The sequence below is a fragment of the Triticum aestivum genome, chromosome 2A (genome assembly GCF_018294505.1).
Source record: "Triticum aestivum cultivar Chinese Spring chromosome 2A, IWGSC CS RefSeq v2.1, whole genome shotgun sequence".
NCBI classification, from domain to species: domain Eukaryota; kingdom Viridiplantae; phylum Streptophyta; class Magnoliopsida; order Poales; family Poaceae; genus Triticum; species Triticum aestivum.
Window position 1 is genome coordinate 66110505 of NC_057797.1, and position 21944 is coordinate 66132448.

The window sequence follows — 21944 nt, forward strand, 5'->3', positions numbered from 1 at the left end:
CATTGATATCTATTAATGGGCATCTCCATAGCCCGTTGATACGCCTAGTTGATGTGAGACTATCTTCTCCTTTTTGTCTTCTCCACAACCACCATTCTATTCCACCTATAGTGCTATATGCATGGCTCACGCTCATATATTGCGTGAAGATTGAAAATTTTTGAGAACATCAAAAATATGAAATAATTGCTTGGCTTGTCATCGGGGTTGTGCATGATTTAAATATGTTGTGTGGTGAAGATGGAGCATAGCTAGACTATATGATTTTGTAGGGATAGCTTTCTTTGGCCATGTTATTTTGAGAAGACATGATTACTTGGTTAGTATGCTTGAAGTATTATTATTTTTATGTCATTATTAAACTTTTGTCTTGAATCTTATGGATTTGAATATTCTTGCCACAATAAAAAGAACTACATGGATAAATATGTTAGGTAGCATTCCACATCAAAAATTCTGTTTTTATCATTTACCTACTCGAGGACGAGCATGAATTAAGCTTGGGGATGCTAATACGTCTCCAACGTATCCATAATTTTGATTGTTCCATGCTATTATATTATCAACCTTGGATGTTTTATATGCATTTATATGCTATTTTATATGATTTTTGGGACTAACCTATTAACCTAGAGCCCAGTGCCAGTTTCTGTTTTTTTCCTTGCTTTAGAGTATTGCAGAAAAGGAAAATCAAACGGAGTCCAATTGACTTGAAACTTCATGGAAATTATTTTTGGACCAGAAGAAGGCCACGGAGTATCGGAGTTGGACTAGGAGAGTCCCGGGCTGCCCACGAGGGTGGGGGGAGCGCCCACCCCCCTGGGCGCGCCCCCTGCCTCGTGGGCAGCCCGGAGATCCACCGACGTACTTCTTCCTCCCATATATACCCATATACCCTAAAAACTTTGGGGAGCACAATAGATTGGGAGTTCCACCGCCAAAAGCCTCTGTAGCCACCAAAAACCAATCTAGACCCGTTTTGGCACCCTGCTGGAGGGGGAAATCCCTCTCCGGTGGCCATCTTCATCATCCCGGTGCTCTCCATGACTAGGAGGGAGTAGTTTTCCCTCGGGGCTGAGGGTATGTACCAGTAGCTATGTGTTTGATCTCTCTCTCTCTCTCGTGTTCTTGAGGTGGTACGATCTTGATGTATCGCGAGCTTTGCTATTATATTTGGATCCTATGATGTTTCTCCCCCTCTACTCTCTTGTAATGCATTGAGTTTTCCCTTATCTTATCGGATTGAGTCTTTAAGGATTTGAGAACACTTGATGTATGTCTTGCGTGGGATACCCGTGGTGACAATGGGGTTTTCTATTGATCCACTTGATGAATGTTTTGGTGATCAACTTGCGGGTTCCGCCCATGAACCTATGCATAGGGGTTGGCACACGTTTTCGTCTTGACTCTCCAGTAGAATCTTTAGGGCACTCTTTGAAGTACTTTGTGTTGGTTTGAATAGATGAATCTCAGATTGTGTGATGCATATCATATAATCATACCCACGAATACTTGAGGTGACATTGGAGTATTAGGTGACATTAGGGTTCTGATTGATATGTGTCTTAAGGTGTTATTCTAGTACGAACTCTTTAATAGATCGATCCGAAAGAATAACTTTGAGGTGGTTTCGTACCCTACAATAATCTCTTCGTTTGTTCTCCGCTATTAGTGGCTTTGGAGTGACTCTTTGTTGCATGTTGAGGGCTAGTTATATGATCCAATTATGTTATTATTGTTGAGAGAACTTGCACTAGTGAAAGTATGAACCCTAGACCTTGTTTCCTAGCATTTCAATATTGTTTGTGCTCACTTTTATCATTAGTTACCTTGCTGTTTTCAGATTACAAATACCTTTATCTACCATCCATATACCACTTGTATCACCATCTCTTCGCCGAACTAGTGCACCTATACAATTTACCATTGTATTGGGTGTGTTGGTGACACAAGATACTCTTTGTTATTTGGTTGCAGGGTTGTTTGAGAGAGACCATCTTCCTCCTACGCCTCCTACGGATTGATAAACCTTAGGTCATCCACTTGAGGGAAATTTGCTACTGTCCTAAAAACCTCTGGACTTGGAGGCCCAACAACGTCTACAAGAAGAAGGTTGTGTAGTAGAGATCAGCCATGCGTTTGGTACTTGATCGGTTGGATCGCGAAGACGTTCGACTACATCAACCGCGTTTCATAACGCTTCCGCTTTTGGTCTACGAGGGTACGTAGACGTACTCTCCCCCCTCTCATTGCTATGCATCTCCTAGATAGATCTTGCGTGATCGTATGATTTTTTTTGAAATATTGCGTTCCCCAACAGCCGCGCCCACAGCCCACGCCACCTCTAATGCCACCGCGCCACAGCCGTCACCGTCGCGAACACTGCCACCACAACCGCCATTAGGACGCCGGACGGCCGCCACACCGCCCTGGTCTAGATTTGGGCTGTCATGAACCAGATCGTCGCCGCCGCAGTCCAGATCGGGGTCACACCCTCGAGCTAGGGCGCCCTGCATCACCCTATGACCTGCGAGAGGGAGGAGTGCCTCCGCCATCACCGTCGCACGCATAGGCTATGCCCGACGCCGACCACTGGAGGGGAGGGAAGGAAGGAGCGGTGACCCGACAGCTAGGGTTGGAGCCCCTCGGTCGCCCGCGCGGGGGGAGGGGGACGAATGGGAGGGGAGGGAAGGCGACAGAGAGATCTCATGCCCATGTTCGAGGCGACGGAGCACATATCACTACTACATCTAATGAAGCCAAATTACAAGGCGCACGGAGCCATGGCGTGTTGGGGTAGGGCCCGTGCTACCACGGTGGGTGCATCGTGAGCGAGACGAGGCCGTCTTCACTCTTCACGCTTCTCAAGAGCTCCGCTGCTCCGGCACCGTTCCACATCCAATGTCGCTCTGTCGCCCAGATCAAGCGTCACGCAGATCCAGCGCTTGCGCACGCTATCAGCAAAGAAGTTAATGAAGTGTAGTTCTTAAGACATGGGCAGTAAAAACAATTAAAACTAGTGCCACACTATCACCAAAGTTGATGGCAGTTGGGTGAGTACCTAAAAAACCAGGCCAAGCTTTGTTAAGGCCGGCTCAAAACCTAGCCGGGACCCCAAGGTATGATCAAATCTTCTAAAAACCACAGAACTGGCTCTTTGCGATGTACACTGATCTGCCACAGAAAGAATTTTTACTGCCGGTAGTCACTCTCTGGGTTGTTTGGCGAGCAAGGAGGAAGGTCATTTACGAGGATATCTTCCAGAGTCCGATATCAACAAATCAGTTCATCCAATCTTATCTAGCAGATCTTTATGCCCTTAACAAGCCAAGCAACAACACAGTATGACAACCAATGGCCCGACCTACACATTGGATTCGACCGCCTAACATGTTTCTTAATATCAATGTTGATGCCTCCGTCACACGTAACAGGGGCCGAGGAGTTGCAGCAGCTATCTGCCGCAATCAAGGAGTCTTCCAAGGGGCATCAGCCATTGTTTTCAAGGGTATAGCTAACCCTCCGACACTTGGAAGCCTTGGCGATCCTGGAGGCACTAGCACTCGTTGAAGACCTCAATCTTCAAAGCATTCATGTTGCTTCTGACTGCAAGGTTGTGGTGGATGATATCAAGCAGCGACACTTGACTAGGTATGGAGCAATATTACATGAAATCATATATCATAGTCGCTCTTTCTTGAGATGTACTTTTGTTCACGAGTATAGGAGTTTGAATTTCGAGGCTCACAATTTAGCGAAGCATCTTTTAAGTTTGGGGGTGTGCCGCCATGTTTGGTTAGGACACTCTGGGGCGTGTTTGGTTTCCTGCATAAGCCTCGACCAGGCCCGCGCGGGAAGTATCCAGCCTGTTTGGTAGCCCGCATACACTATTGGGCGTGCATCGCATGCTTCTTAAAGCACTTTTGGGCCTGACTCCCTAGAAACGCTCAAATCGACAGTTTCTCTCGAGCCAGGCCGAGCGGAAGCGCAGCGAGCGGCCCCCTGCACGAGGAGAAACGGGAGGGATGCGAGGTGTTTACGTGGTGTCTTCTTCAACCTCCAGTAAGCTCCTCTCTAATCTCCTCTCTTCCATGCCCCTCTAATCTACACAACGATGCTTCGATTCGTGGTAAGCTCTACACGAAAAAGATGCACCTCGATGCTACAGTTTCGTTCAGGCGATCGGTTCGTAGTTTCGTCGGTCGTAAGTTCTTAATGTAATCTTCCCGTTTGGAGCTATTCTGGACGAATTTTGTCAGATTCGTCGCGCACGATCGATCATTTGAATTTTTCTTTGACCAACAGCCTAATCTCGCAGTTCCTCATAACATTTGTGTTGTAAATTTTTAGTTTCGATGATCGTAGCTTCATCTCTCTTTGAGCAGCAGTCTACTACACTGACGTCGCCATGTCGAGCTCCTTTGTCCTTTGCTCAGAGCCCTCCTATTCGTTTCTCTCGACGCCGAAGCCCTTCCCCTTGATCTCATTGTCCACGTCCTACTACACTAGAGTCGTTTCCGGCGTCGCTCATCTCGGCCTACTCTCTGTCGTCCTCCTACTGCACTGACGCTGCAATGGCGCGCATGCTGCTTCTTGTGTCCTCTGCCTTCGTGCACACTGCAGTTCGCTGCGTCGCCGCCGGGGTCGATCATCTTGGGCTCCTCTCTCTCGCCCTACTACACTGGAGTCATTTCCGGTGTCGATCATCTCGGCCTCCTCTCTCGTCCAATGCACTGACGATACCATGGCGAGGGGACTGCATTATCCTCCTCTCTCGGGTGTCTTTGCGTGAGCACCGCGAGTAGTTCGCCGACGGTGTCGCTCGCCGTGCCGCCTACGGGGTCGCTCGTCCACGACTCCATGCTTGTCATGTCGGACACGGCGCCACGGCCACTATCCACCGCAGTCGCCATGGTCCGGCGCACACTGCATTTCTTCTCCTACTTTCTCTGCTATCTCTTAACCCTGTGTGCTAAGTGCAAGTGCTAACTCTTAATCATACCCCATGTGGGCAACCAAACAGCGTGTAGTTGCATGCGCCGAGACAATGCAGGCAACTAAACAACATGCCAAAGTTGATCTCCTAATGCAGGCAGTCCATATGCAGGCAACCAAACAACTCACAGATTTCGCATATTAGGTTGTTTTTCTAGAGCCAGGCCCAGTGGAAATGTGTATGCAACGCGGGTACTGTAGGCGACGGCAACCAAACACGCCCCTGGTGATCTTTCTTTTGTGCCTGTAAGCTGGGTTCGAGTTAAATAAAGCTTCATAGGATTGTCTAAAAAGAAGTCTTTAAAAAAATTTAAGACTTTTGATTTTTAATTGTCTCCCTATTTGAGGCTATGTGTGTCAAATTACCGGACAACCGTACAGAGTCAGCGACCGGGCGTACCCATTTTCACGCTCGGGCACTGGAGCAATTTTCGTGCAGCACAGCTTTTGTTTTGTTAACCTTTTTTCTCCGAGAATACAATCACAAAATTTCATTACGGATATAAGAAAACAATGTAATGCAATATTAAAATAATGTTCATAAATTTATAAATTGTACTGGGTTCCTGAAAAAAACACATCATTTAAAAACATTTAATTTTTTCCAAAAAATAAATGAAAAGTTTTTGCATTTAGAAATATTCAAAGTTGTAAAGTAGAAGGTTTTAATTTGTTTTGGCTAGTCAAATGCTAGGGATGCTGAATAGGTATTTGACTACTCAAAACAATTCAAAACAGCTTTGAAACCGATTTGGGGTTTCGAAAGTTCGAGGTTGTAAAGTATCTAGTAAACGATTTTAGAGTTCGGGGCTGGATGTTGACTAGGCATTTGACTAGGCAAAACCAGTCAAAGCAGGTCTAAACCGGTTTAGAGTTGATTCTTGTCCGGTTTTGGAAGTTCGAGATTGTAAAGTATATGGTTTTGACGTCGAGGTTGTATCTTAAACTTTGGTAGTAATTTAAGTTTGTCATACGGACCCTTCTCTTTTTTTAGCCCGATGGTGTTATGTATTTTGTCTTGTCAATTAGAGCCTGTGTGGGCCGGTGCTCCTTGCTCCGACTTCCCCGATAAATCAGCTTTCTCTTCTTTCAAGTGTCTGCATTTGTACTATTGCAAAAAAAACATGTATTCATTACTTTCACATAAGTCTTGCACGAACCGATAATATAGGGATGTAGCTAGCTTTTTTTGAAAAGGAGGGATGTAGCTAGCTAAACTGCAACGGTGTCTAGATGGCACTCCTCCGGAGCAAAGAAGAGCCGGTTATGTTGGAGGTCAAACTGAACCGCGTGTCCAACATCTGCCCCGCGCCTATCACCGTCCTCTCTGCGTACGGCGCGACGGCGAAACACACATAGTGGATATGCTCGTGCGTCACCGCCACAAACAGCAGCTCCGGCTTGATAAAGAGCACGGCCGATTCCGGGTAGAAGTGGAGCGTCACGCTCGGTAAGTGCGCGCGGATACTTTGCCACGTACCGTGGAAGCAGAGCTTGAGCTTCTGCACCCCTGGCACAGTCGCGCGGTGCACCCCGCGGCTGTGCATGTGCGCCACGACCTCGGCCACCAGGACACGGTACGCGTCCGGGGTCATCAAGGTGTCCGCCGTCCCAATGTCGAGGGTGCACCCGCCGTGGAGGCTGTGCGGGTTGCGTTCGAACATCGCCGGCGTGATCGCCGTGAGCCTTCGCCCGCCGAGGCTGATGCCGTCGAGGCGGACGTAGTACATGCCTCCTCCTTGGGCGAGTTCCCCGTGCAGCAGCTTTGTGCTCCGGGCGTGCGACTGGTCCGGGATGTCGGCGCCGAACCGGAGGAAGCCACGCCGCTTGTCGTGCTCCTTGCCGACGAGGCAATACGAGAAGCGCGAGGCGGCGAGGCCGCGGTCCGAGAGCTGCCGGATGAAGGAGGTCGGGTGTCTGTTTAGGCTCATGACGCCGGCCCAGACGTCGTGGTTAATGAAGTTGTGCGTGTTGTGCGCGCAGCCGAACACAAGGCCGTCCACTTCGCTGATGGGGCTGCCGGGGCCGCTGCCGTCGAAGACGAAGTTGTCGGTGCTAAGGAGGCCGTGCGCTCTTGAGCCCTCGTACTGGAACTTGACGTCGAAGGTGCACCGGCCCTGCCCCTGGCCGGCGCGCTTGTACGGAGCCATGCAACGAGGGTCTGTGGACGCAATGAAGTGGTAATGAGGGGAGACGGCAGTGTTAAAGACGGAGCCGTCCTGCTTCTTCTCCGGTATGCATGGCTGGCACCTCATCCACGTTAGGGGGTGGACGAGATCGAGCGCGAGCTTGTAGAAGTGCTGGGTTCCGCCGCTGCCAATGCCGACACGGACGCTGTATATGGCCCCCGAATATGGGATCATCTTGGGGCGTATGGACGTGATGTTCATGTCGTCCTCGGCATCACCTTCCGGCAGGAGCTCCTCGAGTACGCCTGCTGCAGTGCGGTAGTGGGGCACGAGGGGCAGGCTGAATCCGGCCACACCGCTGCTACCGGCGGCGCCGAGGGCAAGGCTCACCGGATTTAGCACGGCAAGGAAGAAGCACAACATGCAAGCGTATACACTGGACATGGCTAATATCTGGTTGGATTAGCACAATGATCCTTGGCTTGGATGTCATGTCTTAAGTACATAGACTCCTCCCACTCATACTGTATCAGTACATGTAGGATATGCATCATTTAATCTCCTTCATCACAACAATGAGATCCTTCTCTTCGAGTTGGAGTAGTGGATATGCATCATTTATCTCAATCTCAGATGATGTGGATGTGAACTAAATGTATAATCATGAATTTGTGCAGCGAAGATACACATAGTTTCTTGTAGGGAACCAGGAAGGATTTCTCAATTTTTTTATAGATTTTCTTTTTTTATAGATTTTCAATAGAAGGATAAGTTGATCATATAGGTAAAATAAAAGAAAGAATAAAACAAGGTCTAAGGAAAGTATAATCAATGAAAGGCATTGGTCCAAGATTCATATCCTTTGTGGTTAGCATAATGATCCTTGTTTGCTGCTTGGATATCATGATACATGTATGAGATACGCATCATTGGAAGCCCTGTCTTAAATATATGGACTCCTCCTGCTCGTACTACATCAATACATGTACCCGATACACATCATTTAATACCCATGGTTTCATCACAACAATTAGATCCTTCACTTGGAGTTGGAGTAGTGGATATGCATTATTTATCTCAAATGATGCGGATCTGAACTATTGTTTCTCCCAAAATGTATAATCATGATTTTATGCAGCGAAGATACACTAAGTTTCTCCCAAAAAGCATATCATTGAAAACATTCAAATTTTCCAAAATGTTCAAAAAATAAATGAAAAGTTTTTGTATTTAGAAATATTCAAAAGTGTAAACATTCAAGGTTGTAAAGTAGATGATTTTAATTTGTTTTGACAAGTCGAATGCCAGGGATGGTGATTAGGTATTTGACTCAAAACAAGTCAATACATGGTTGAAACCGGTTTGGAGTTGATTCTTGTCTGGTTTTGCAAGTTTGAGGTTGTAAAGTAGACGGTTTTAGAGTTTGGGTTGGATGTTGACTAGGCATTTGACTAGTGAAAACCAATAAAAAACGGTTGAAACCGGCTCAGGGTTGATTCTTGTCTGGTTTTAGAAGTTTGCGGTTGTAAAGTAGATGTTTTTGAAGTCGAAGTTGTATCTTAGACTTTGGAGGTAATTCATGGTTGTAATATGAACTCTTTTCCTCTTTTTTAGCTTGATGGTGATTGTGTTTCGTGTTGTCAATTAGAGCCTATGCGGGCAGGAGCTCCTTGTTCCGACTTCCATGTAAATCGGTTTTCTCTTCTCTTGAGAGTCTGCGTATGTACTATTGCATAGAACATTTATTCATTACTTCCACACAAGTCTTGCACAAACCGATGATATAGGAATGTAGCTAGCTAGCTAGCTAACTGTATCTAGATGGCACTGCTCCGGAGCAAAGAAGAGGCAATTCTGTTGGAGGTCAAACGTGAAGCGCGTGTCCAGCAAGGCAGCATCTGCCCCGCGCCTATAACCATCCTCTTTGCGTACGGCACTATGGTAAAACACACGTAGTGGGAATGCTTGTGCATCGATTCCACAAACAGCAGCTCCAGAACCGACGAACATTTTCTTGGAAATTGTTTGGTGGAACAAATTTTCAAATTCATGAACGTTTTTTAATTTAACAAACATTTTTTGAAATGCATGATCATTTTTTGAATCAATAAACTATTTAATAAGTCATGAAAAGGTTTTGAAATTTTAGGATATTTTTCACTTCATGAACATTGTTTGAATTGGCGTTTTTTTCAATTTCATTAACATTTTTAATACACGGACTTTTTTAAAAAAATCCTGCAAAGTTTTAAATTTTCTGAACATTTGTTTTCAAAATTGATAATATTTTTTGAATATGCAAATATTTTCTGAATCCACAAACATTTATTAATTATTAAACATTTTATTTCAAAATTTTCATTTTTAAAATTTCCGGAACTTTTTTTAAGTCCCAAATTATTTAAAATAGAAAAATAAAGACGGAAAAGGAAAACGAAAAGTAAAAAAATGAAATTTAAGAAACAGGCCGCGCGGACATGGACCGGCCCAAATAGATGCATTCTGTCTTCTCCCAGCGCATAGCGCAATATAGTAGGTTTCTACTGTATGGGCCGGCCCAGACGGGGATTCCATGTGTGAAACGTTTTTTTATCACTTATAGGTGGCATCGACAGGTAATAGTTTGCAACTTTAATGGCAATTTTGATGACGTATCACCAGAAGCAATAGTCCCTTTATTATTATTAGGTATAGATATAGATAAATTAAGTCTCATATCCAAAATTCTGCCTACATTTTTTAGTAGCTTTTCAATGAACTCCGTCTATCAGTACACGTCCGGAATCTTATGAATTTGTAACCATATTGGCATATGCACAAATTCCACTTCTTCGGCTGGACTAAAACCATCATATGGATGGAGAAGGCCAAGCCAATCTCTGACCTAAACATACCTTGGTTTTTGGTCAAAAGGCAATTCTTGGCCACTAAGGGCATGTTTGGTATCCTGCGGCCTTCGCAGCCTGGCCCATCAGATGCAAAAGAGGGCCTCTCAGCCAGGCTGAGGGAAACATGAGAATCGGGAGTATCCGGCAGCCAGCCTCGCGCATGGATCACCCTTTAGTTTTTTGTCTCTCCCACGCTTCAGATCCGATCGAGCACACCAACCCGCCATCGCCACCTGAGCCCCCTCGTCCGCCACCGATGCGAACTCCCTCGTCGGAGAGCGAATCTGCCGGCGCTGCTCCACGCCCATGTTGTGGGCTCGCCGCCTTGCTTCGACATCGTTGGGTTCCGCCGCCGCCGAATTACGACATCACCATGCGCACACGCACCCGCCACCCATTGAGATGAAGAAGGGGGAGGGGAGGGGAGCACCTGCACGTCACGAGCTGCAACTGGCATCATGTTTCTCCCTGAGGGAGTCCTGGATTAGGGGGTGTTCGGGTAGCCGGACTATACCTTCAGCCGGACTCCAGGACTATGAAGATACAAGATTAAAGACTTCGTCCCGTGTCCGGATGGGACTTTCCTTGGCGTGGAAGGCAAGTTTGGCGATGCGGATATTCAAGATCTCCTACCATTGTAACCGACTCTATGTAACCCTAACCCTATCCGGTGTCTATATAAACCGGAGGGTTGTAGTCCGTAGGGAATCGACTCCATATACAACAATTATACCATAGGCTAGATTCTAGGGTTTAGCCTCCTTGATCTCGTGGTAGATCTACTCTTGTACTACCCATATCATCAATATTAATCAAGCAGGACGTAGGGTTTTACCTCCATCAAGAGGGCCCGAACCTTGGTAAAACATCGTGTTCCCTGCCTCCTGTTACCATCCGGCCTAGACGCACAGTTCGGGACCACTACCTGAGATCCGCCGGTTTTGACACCGACATTGGTGCTTTCATTGAGAGTTCCTCTGTGCCGTCACAATCAGGAAGGATGCCTCCTCCCGTATTTAAAGACGGCGCCGTTGCTAAGGGAGCCTTGGCTGTCGGCCAAACCCTCCAGCTAGGTGGTTTCCTCATGACCGCCTGTTCGGCTGTTACGCCGACGGTGACCTCTCGGGTCATCAAAAGCAACCTACACGTCAGCTCGGAGCTCGTCGAGCAGCTAGATCCAATGAAGCTCTCTTCCGTAAACGAGCTCTTGGATCGCATCGCCGCCCTGGGGGTCGCTACGGATTATGACCAGGTTGGGCTTAAACCCGGTCTAAGAGAAATTAACTCTCCCCAAGTCACCCACCACGTTGCGGTGGTAGAGACGCCGTGCGGCGACCCTTCATCTATTTTAAGGACTAGCTACGTCCGAATTCCCGACCCCTCCAAGCCGGATACCCGCGGAGGGGGAGATATAACTCAAGACCTGAGCTTAGGATCAGGCAACGGGCCAGATTCACTGGACAACATCCAAGAATCCGAACTTCAGAGTTCGGAAACACTTCGGCCTCCGAATCTTGGATTGGGTGAGGTTTTAGATTCAACGACACCCGCCCACCCAATCATAAGCGACCTCTCCCAAATCAGGCAGAGGCCCAAGGAAACAGTACATCATTACTGGGCCAGATTCCTCCTGGTTATGAATAGGATAAAGGATTGCCGCGAGGAAGACGCAATCTCAATTTTTTGCGGTAATTGCACGGACAAGGGAATCCTTAACGCCGTAAGTCGTCGTGATATCACACGCTTCGCTGACTTGCCGTCCATAGTACAAAAATACTATGCGATGGAAAGCGCCTGGAAAACCGAAATTAATTTTTGGGATAATCCGGCCTTGAATAGTAATCCCGTCCGAACTAAGAGGGTGCATCATCACAGGACACCCGGGATAAACACCAAAAAGCCAAAACCCTCTACAGGGCATGGAACCGTAGTGGAAAGATGGCTTGATGGACCCTGTAGAATTCACAGTACAGAGGACGCCACACCAACTCACAGCCTTAGAGCATGTTGGATACTCCGGCAAGTGGCCAAAATCGGCGAGGACCTCTTAATTCCGGAGGCCGCAGAAAGCCAGCCCAAGGACACCAGTACCGTTCTCACAGTCTTCAAGACTTTCGCATCAACAATGTGCGAAAAAGAACACTCCGCAGCCTCGCCGAAGTCTATCAAGTTGCAACAATAAATCCATGGAGCGACACTGCCATTACCTTCAACGCAAGTGATGAACCTAGATTCCGAACAGCCCGAGCACCAGCCGCATTGGTCCTCAGTCCCATAGTGGACGGCTTTCGCCTCACCAAGGTGCTCATGGATGGAGGCAGTGGACTGAACCTCATTTATGAGGAAACCCTTCAAAAAATGGAAATAGACTGGAACCGCGTCGAGCGAAGCAGCACAACCTTTAGAGGAATAATCCCCAGTCGGGAAGCGCGCTGCACAGGAAAAATCACACTGGATGTGGTGTTCGGCACGCCGGATAATTACAGGTCCGAAGAAGTCACGTTTCAAGTGGCCCCGTTTAAGAGCGGATATCACACTTTACTAGGGCGGGAAGCATTCACAATCTTCCAAGCAATACCCCATTACGGGTACATGAAGCTTGCCCGGGCCGAATGGAATTATCACTCTAGCTAGTGATCCGGACATAGCACTCCGCGCCGAAAACAAGACGGCCGCATTAGCCCTTGAGGCACTATCCGAAGCCTTAGCGGCTGAGGAACTGACTGTGCTGCGCTCCACGGTTAACAGGGATGATGTGATACTCGATAAGAGATCCAAATCCACATCCTTCAAGCCAGCCGACGAAATAGTCAAATTCCAGGTCCATCCAACGGACCCCAATAAAACAGCTTCAATCGGGGCATGACTGAACCCTGATGCAGACGCCGCACTGCGAGAGTTCCTACGAGAGAACTGGGACATCTTCGCCTGGCACCCTTCAGACATGCCAGGGATCCCACGCAGGCTGGCCGAACACAGCTTAAATATCCTAAAAGGATTTAAACCTGTCAAACAAGCCCTTCGGCGTTTTTCCGAACCCAAGAGACAGGCTATGGGAGAGGAGCTAGCCAAGCTATTGGAGGCCGGATTCATCAGAGACATAAAACATCCGGACTGGCTAGCAAACCTGGTGATGGTACCAAAGAAGGACAAATCCTGGTGCCTGTGTGTCGATTTTAAAGACCTTAACAAGGCTTGCCCAAAGGATCCCTTCTCCCTCCCCCGCATCGATCAAATTATCGATGCCACCGCAGGACACGATTTGTTGTGTTTCCTCGACACATACTCCGGTTACCATCAAATCAAGATGGCAGAATCAGACCAAGCTGCAACAACATTCATCACACCATACGGCCCATTCTGCTTCGACACAATGCCCTTCGGGCTGAAAAACACCGGCGCAACATATCAGCGCATGATTTAGACATGTCTGGCAAACCAGATCGGCAAAACAGTGGAGGCGTATGTGGCTGATGTGGTCGTCAAATCAAGACATGTCGAATCCCTAGTAAACGACTTGAGGCTTACATTCGATAACCTTCGACAATATGACATCAAGCTCAACCCAGAAAAATGCGTCTTCGGCGTTCCAGCCAGAAAGCTCTTGGGCTTCATTGTATCCGGTAGAGGAATTGAAGCAAACACAGCCAAAATCCAAGATTTGTCACAATTGGATGTCCCAAAGGACCTTCAACAAATACAAAAGTTAACCGGGTGCGTGGCGGCTTTAAGCCGCTTCATCTCCCGCTTGGGAGAAAAGGCACTACCCTTTTATCGCCTCCTTCGGCGCACCAAACACTTCGAGTGGACGGATGCCGCCACGACCAGACTTGATGAAATAAAAGTCATATTGGCAACAAACCCAGTCCTGGCCGCGCCAATCACCGGCGAACCAATGTTATTGTACATTGCAGCAACACACCAAGTTGTCAGCGCAGTGCTCGTTGTCGAGCGGGAAACAGACGGACACAAATTCCCCCTTCAAAGGTTGGTCTACTACGTGTCCACTGTCCTCACTCCATGCAAATCACGGTACCCGCATTATCCAAAGATTGCATACGCGGTATTCATGGCATCCCGGAAGCTACGACACTACTTTCAAGAGTGTTCCATAACAGTAGTCTCGGAAGTGCCACTAAACGATATTATCAACAACCGCGATGCAACAGGCCGGATTGCAAAATGGGCCATCGAGCTTCTCCCGTTCGATATAACCTATAAGCCACGGCGAGCTATTAAATCGCAAGTTTTGGCCGACTTCGTCGCATAATGGACGGAGGCCGAGCTTCCTAAAGAGTACGGCACATATTCAAATTGGATTATGCATTTCGACGGCTCCAAAATGTTGGCTGGACTGGGGGCCGGCGTTGTCCTGACGTCCCCCACAGGAGACATAGTCCAATATGTGCTCCAAATCATGTACACGGATTCCAACAATGCAGCCGAATATGAGGCCCTCCTACATGGCCTCCGGATAGCAGTATCCATGGGTATCCAGCGCCTAGAGGTACGTGGGGATTCAAACCTCGCGATATCCCAAATAAATGGAGACTTCGACGCCAAGGACCCAAAAATGGCACCTTACCGCGACGCCGTCCTAAAAATGTCAGCTCGGTTCGAAGGGCTGGAGTTTCACCATATAGCCCGAGAAAACAATCAAGTGACGGACGTCCTAGCACGCATCGGAGCAAAACGCGATGCAGCCCCCCCAACGTCTTTTTGGAAAGATTGTTCAAGCCATCCGTAGCATGGGAGGGGGAACCCGCAAATAACAGCCTGAACCCAGCCGCACCACTAGACGCCGAACAATCTGACACAATTGGAGGCTCTGCCAACGAAATTACACCTTCAGCCCACGTAATAATGGCGGTTATCGCCCCGTGGACAGAACCATTCCTAGCCTACCTTACTAGGCAGGAACTCCCGGAGGACCAAAACGAGGCCCGCTGCATAGTGCGGTGATCTAAGGCCTACAGAGTCCATGAGGGGGAGAACTTTATAAGAAAAGCACTACCGGAGTCCTTCAAAGGTGCATCTCCGAAGAGGAAGGGCGGAACCTCCTGGCTGAAATTCATGCCGGACTCGGTGGTCACCACGCCGCTGCTCGGTCCCTCGTTAGCAAGGCTTTCCATACAGGCTTTTACTGGCCGACGTCCCGAGCAGACGCTCAGGACCTAGTCCAACGATGCGCTGGTTGCCAACTTTTTGCCAACCAAAGCCATATGCCACCCACCGCACTCCAAACTATACCCATCACCTGGCCTTTTGCGGTCTGGGGGCTTGACATGGTCGGACCCCTTAAAGATGGAACCCATAGGAAAAAATACTTACTGGTCATGGTGGATAAGTTCAGGCCCGGCCCTGAGGGGGGGCAGGGGGGCGGCCGCCCCGGGCCCCCGAGGCTGAGGGCCCCCCCAGGATGTACTCTGTACTAGGCTTGGCCCGAAGTGATGTAAAAAAAAGGGCTTGGCCCGAAGTATTAACGACCTATGTCGTCAGAGGCCGAGCTGAAAATTAGATCGCGAATAATTAGGGTCTATTCTCCCCTCGACTCCTCCTTCCGATTTGACTAGCCACGATGGCCGCCGCCGCCGCACATAGGTCGTTGCTCCGTTTTTGTTCTTCCGTTCCTCGTGCTGCTTTCCATCCGTCGGGGGTCGGTCTGGCAGCAGGATTGTGAAATTGCCATGGTTTTGATGTTGTCATCTGGAGAGTTACAATGCCGATCAAGCAAAAACTTCTACCAGGAGTCGCTGCTACCGCTGCAAGCTTCTATTCATGGTTGCCAATCAAGACAAAATAAGGACTGACGGAAGGTAAGACTACAATTTCTCTACAAATATCATTTCTTTAAATGATCTCTTTTCTCTTCAAATATCTAGCGGTATTATTATATTCGGTGTCTAGTGTTTCTCATTTACTATTAACCAACGGAAGTGAACGTTGTACTAGCAGTAGTAACCTGTCATGGTTGACTCAGATTTCGCATAAGAACATCTGAATTGTACGCATGTCCTGGGTAACATACGGCCAAATGTTCATAATGTTTCTTCAGCATCATTTACCTTTACTTTTCTTGTATGACCACTTCAATCATAGGTTTTCTTTTTCCCAATATTTGTTGTCATAAATTTTCAGACACACTTTAGTTTTTTGTTACAATATGACAAGTGATAATCAAATGACCGTACATTATTTAGGGATAGAGAATACTCGAAATTATTGATTTGTGAGTATGCCATGATAATCAGTAAGATTGTTATATTAAGTTGTTCTAGTGTGTTGTGGCTTTGTAGCTTTGCGCTGGTATATTAATATATACAAATATGTTGATTTTTTTTATGTAATATATTAAGGGCCCGGGGTTCTAGTTTCGCCCCGGGCCCCCGAAATCCCAGGACCGGCCCTGGATAAGTTCACCAAATGGATAGAAGCCAAGCCTGTTAAAATGGCCGAATCCGTACCTGTGATAGACTTCATATCCGGGGTTGTACACCGTTATGGCGTCCCCCACAGCATCATAACCGACAACGGTACAAATTTTACCGCCGACAAGGTAAAACTCTGGTGCAAAAACATGGGCATCAAGCTCGATTATGCTTCCGTCTATCACCCACAAACCAACGGCCAGGTCGAACGTGCAAATGGTCTTATCATGAGCGGCATCAAACCCAGACTGGTGCGGTCCCTCAAGAAATCTAACACGCACTGGGTAGAGGAGCTCGACTCCGTGCTATGGGGGCTGCGGACCACGCCAAATCGCACCACCGGGTACACACCATTTTTTATGGTGTACGGCGCAGAAGCAGTTCTGCCCTGCGACATAATTCATGACTCACCTAGAGTGCGCATGTACGAAGAAAGAGAAGCCGAGCTCGATCGGCAGGACAACTTGGACGCCTTGGAGGAGGAGCGCGATGTGGCAAAAGCTCGTTCCGCATTTTATCAACAGCAGGCCCGAAGATATCAAAGCAGAGAAGTACAGGCCAAAAATTACAATGTTGATGAACTAGTTCTACGCCTGCCGGATAAGAAAAAGGACAAATTCAAGCCCAAGTGGGAAGGTCCATTCATAATCGACCAAGTCCTGACTGGTGGGGCGTACCGCCTGCGAGATGCGTCGAACAACCGACTCGAGCCGAACCCGTGGAACGCCATCCGTCTCCGAAGATTCTATGCCTAGCACCGGACTCTGTGTTCGTCTCCTCCCTCTGTCCATCCCTTTTTGTATTTTTCTGTCTTACATTTCTCTCCTTCCCATTTTTTTCTTTCATAGCCCTTAAAGGCTCATCTAGTGGCGCGCCACTCGCCCTCATTAAACCTCGGGGCTTATTTAACAGAAACTTATTTATACGGGTTTCACGCCCAACACATGCGTCAAACTTCTGCATGTACCTTTTTTCTTCACAATTATATGCATCGATATGACTTAAGTTTTGGCCAAGCTGGGTTGCCTGGCTCCTGTGCTTACCCTGCGTTCCCGATTGTTCGGCTAGGCGGTAAAGGGAGCACCTCTGCGATTGTTACTGCCGGGTCAGCCGGATGTGTACCTCAGACTGGGTGAAGCCGAAAGCTAGCGTTCTTAAGGGAATATTCGGTCGGTGAAATAAAAGATGATCTTTTTACTCATTTTATGCGCCCCCAGATGCCTTTTTTCTGCGTCTCTTCACACAGTCCGGACATGCACCTTAGGGCATGCCTCCCAGCGAAAGGAACCCTTAACGGAACTATTCTCTCTGGAAGATGTTTCTTACTAACCATGTAATATAACATAACTAGTTGGGCACTTGTCTGAAAAAGCACTGATGACCCCAACGCCTGGTCTCCACGCATACCCCTATTCTTATATAACCGCTAGGGTATTCGGACACACTCCGGACCGTCAGGTCCCGAGGTTGAAGCGAAAAGGTCGGCAACGACAAACGATCTACAATCCGGCTAGAAGGCATTACACATGTCAATTCAAAATTACACAGTCATTCTGACTGATTGTATTCCTCTTCTATACCATCTAACAGGCTGTCTAATTTATAGTCCTGCTGGGAATACTTCGCGGCCAACTCTACTTGGCCGTATACTAAGCTTACAGGGATCTCCTGCCCGTCAGGCCCCACTGGTCCGACCTCGGACATGTGGTTTGGGTCAGACGTCGTAAAACGGGTCTTCACCATGGCCCAGGACTCCCTAGCGCCTTGTCGGCAGGCCGATATCTTCCACAACCGGAAGCGCCGCCGAGCTCCCTTCAGCTTCTCCGCAAGCTCTCCAAGGTCCTCGGGCACGGAGTGGGCAGGCCATAAGGCTTGGGCAATATCCCGCATCGCCTGCCGAATTCGCTCGTGCAGTTGCAAGAGTTCGGGAAGAAGGTCACCCGTAGAACCGGGCATCTCCTTTGCAGGACGACCTGTGAGCATACCTACACACATTACTCTGTTAATCGACTTCCTCGCCGAACTCTTTTTTCAAAGTTCGTTCAAGCACTTACTAAAAATGCCGCGTCGAAGCCGCTGATTCTCCTTCGTGGAGTCCGACAGCTGGCCACGAACATCTTTAAGTTCGATGTCCAGCTTGGTGTTGGCATCCTGAAGATCATTCTTCTCTCGCCTCACCTTTGTTAACGTACTCTCACCGGCCTTTAGCCGGCGTAAGAGTTGTTGCTTGTCCGGATCGAGTCCGGCGCCATCTGCAATATGATTTGTCAGATTTGCACCCACACCGCACAATACTAATCTTTCAAAGTGTATCTTACCTGAGGGGGTCTCTTTGGGCTCCCCTGCTGCGGCTAGTGCGGCCTCTAGTTGGGCCTTGCACTTTTCCAGCTCCTGGGACAGTACGGTATTCTTCTTTGTAAGAAGTTGCATATTAAATGATCCTTAAATCAGTTGCTCTAACTGCTTCAAGTCTCGGGGGCTACTGGCATATATATATATTTAACCAAAATTTTCTTACCCGTATGTCTTTTACATACTGCTCCGTGGCTCCGGCTAAACCATTTTAAGCGGCACGGAGGTACGCATCTCCCGAATTAAAGGCATCTAAAGCCTCTTGGGAGAAACAAGCGTCGCGTAGAATTGTCCGGTGACGCCTGTGGTTCATGGCACTCTCCACTTCAAAATTTGTGGCAGATAGCCTGTCCGCATCCTTTGTCGGAGGAGCGTCCAATGCGCGCCTTGTGCTCGCCTCCGCTTCCTGGCCAGACATTGGAGCCTGGCTGGTGGAGGCGCGATTGGCAACCTCTCCGGATGTAGTCCGGCGAGGTCTCTTCGTTCTGAAGATAGCACGAACGTTAATACGCCCTGACAGAATAACTCCAGGGAAACAGAGGGTGCACTATACCTTTGCACCGTCATCTCAGTCTGGACTTCATTCCTTTTTGCCCCACGGGGCCCTACGGCCCCTCGTTGGCTAGCCGCCGCAGGTTCGGCCTCCTGCCTCGGAAATCTCCCCTGCAAAACATGGCTGTCGTCAGAAACACCGGGCTACGTGAGGGTGGAATCTCTTTCAAGGGAATAAGACCCCGGTTTCTATCACCTGGGAGGCCGGGATTAACCCTGGGTAATCCGCCGTAATGGCTACCAAGGTATTGTCCTTGCTTAGCTGATGGAACACCCCGTCGATAAGCTCCACTGATATGTCCGGATCCTCTTCGAAGTCCGGATTGAGGGACCATTCTGGGTCCTCGGGCTGTGGAGGGCGGCTGCTTATATCCTTTACCTTCTGTCGTAGTTCCTGCATTGAAGTCGTTAGACTACCTATCTAACCATGGGAGTATAAAACAAGCGGGCAAGCGCAATTGTTCACTTACCCAACTTGGAGGATCGTACATACTGAATCCGGCCGCGGGTTGACGCGGAGGAATTCCTCCTTTTCTCCCTTGTACAAAGAGGATAAGATCTTTACTAAGGCGGCAGCTGAGGCCGGCCCCTTACGACCGTAACGTGTGGCGTCATCCTCCCCGTTGAAATCCCACATGGGGTGGCCTCTATATTGAAGCGGCTGCACCCCCCGGTTAGTCCAGAATGAGCCAACAGTCTTATCCGGCCCATCAGGTAAAGGACGTCTCTGTCGCTTTCTCTCTGAGAGCTCCGCGGACGCCAGCTCAAGCGTTTCTTCAATGGAGCACTGTTGAACTCAGGGAGACCGACCCGGATAGGGTCCGGTAGCGAGACGTCATCTATATAAAACCATTCCGAAGGCCAGTCCTCGGACGCCTTCTTTGGGGTTCCGGATAGGTATCCGGTCCCGGCGATGCGCCATACTTCGGCTCCGCCCACTTGGTATATAGACCCCTCTTGAGAACGGGGCACCAGGCAGAATAACCTCTTCCACAGCGCGAAATGAGCCTCAACGCCTAAAAATAGCTCGCAAAGGGCGACGAAACCCGCAATATGCAATACGGAGGCGGGCGTGAGATTGTGCAGCTGGAGGCCGTAGAACTCCAGAAGCCCGCGGAGAAATGGATGAATTGGAAATCCCAGTCCCCTTATTAGATAGGGGACGAGGCACACCCGCTCTCCTTTAGGAGGATTGGGGGTGCTCTCCGCTTGTTTTCCGCCATTGTAGGTGGCGAGACCGGCTCGGACCGGGACCATGTATGCCTGAGGGAGAAATCCCTTGGCCTGAAGCGACACTAACTCGCTATGCGGGATGGTGCAACTCTTCCAGTCCTCGGGTTTGGGACCGGAGGGGCGAGGGGAGGTGCTGCGACGGCTGGTCATGTTGGAATGGACCTTTGCTGGAAGCGCTCTGATGATAACTCGCGGAAAGGAGAAGATGTGGTTTGGACCTAAATCCCCATCCCGTTAAATAGGCGGCTCGTTTATACGGCTAGGGGTGTGGATGTAAAAACACCCCGGCTTTTCACATTCGTTTGACACGTGGAAGATGGCCATTATTGGGCGTGGAAGCCGAGGAGCACTACATTACAAAAATCGGACATTATTCCTACAGGTACACAAGATTTGGAGAAGAACCCGCCTTGCAATGCCGAACAATCTGCGCGCCGGACTCATCGTCATTGAAGCCTGGTTCGGGGGCTACTGAGGGAGTCCTGGATTAGGGGGTGTTCGGGTAGCCGGACTATACCTTCAGCCGGACTCTAGGACTATGAAGATACAAGATTGAAGACTTCGTCCCGTATCCGGATGGGACTTTCCTTGGCGTGGAAGGCAAGTTTGGCGATGCGGATATTCAAGATCTCCTACCATTGTAACCGACTCTATGTAACCCTAACCCTATCCGGTGTCTATATAAACCGGAGGGTTGTAGTCCGTAGGGAATCGACTCCATATACAACAATCATACCATAGGCTAGCTTATAGGGTTTAGCCTCCTTGATCTCGTGGTAGATCTACTCTTGTACTACCCATATCATCAATATTAATCAAGAAGGACGTAGGATTTTACCTCCATCAAGAGGGCCCAAACCTGGGTAAAACATCGTGTTCCCTGCCTCCTGTTACCATCCGGCCTAGACGCACAGTTCGGGACCCACTATCCGAGATCCGCCGGTTTTGACACCGACACTCCCCTTTTCACCTTGAGCCGAGCCACCACCGCAAATCCAGTTGGGGTCAAATCTCTGCCGCCGGCATCTCCTCCCGGTTGTTGGCCCCCCTTCATTTTGTTGGTGTCACGGCCATCTACCCCATCTAAGTGGAATGGTCAGATTTGGTGAGAATGTTTTTATTGTTTTGGTTCAGATTCCAGTTCATGGTTGTAATATGAACTCTTTTCCTCATATTTTGCTTGATGGTGTTTGTGTTTCGTGTTGTCGATTAGAGCCTCTGTGGGCCAGAGTTCCTTGCTATGACTTTCTTGTAAATCAGTTTTCTCTTCTCTTAGGCGTCCGTGTTTGTACTATTACAAAAACATTTATTCATTATTTTCACACAAGTCTTGCATGAACCGATGATATAGGGATGTAGCTACCTAG

At 48.5% G+C, this 21944-nt stretch overlaps 1 protein-coding gene across 1 annotated transcript; it reads right to left on the minus strand.

The window, feature by feature from the left end:
• Positions 1–6224: 6224 nt before the first annotated feature.
• LOC123184748 (protein ASPARTIC PROTEASE IN GUARD CELL 1-like) lies at positions 6225–7568 on the minus strand. The gene has a single exon (XM_044596817.1). It carries the CDS (start codon positions 7566–7568, stop codon positions 6225–6227), a length of 1344 nt encoding a protein of 447 aa, XP_044452752.1.
• Between the last annotated feature and the right edge of the window lie 14376 nt (positions 7569–21944).

What these genes read in the sequence shown, in the direction of transcription:
- LOC123184748 (XM_044596817.1), bottom strand. Translation starts at nt 7,568, where the DNA reads ATGTCCAGTGTATACGCTTGCATGTTGTGCTTCTTCCTTGCCGTGCTA.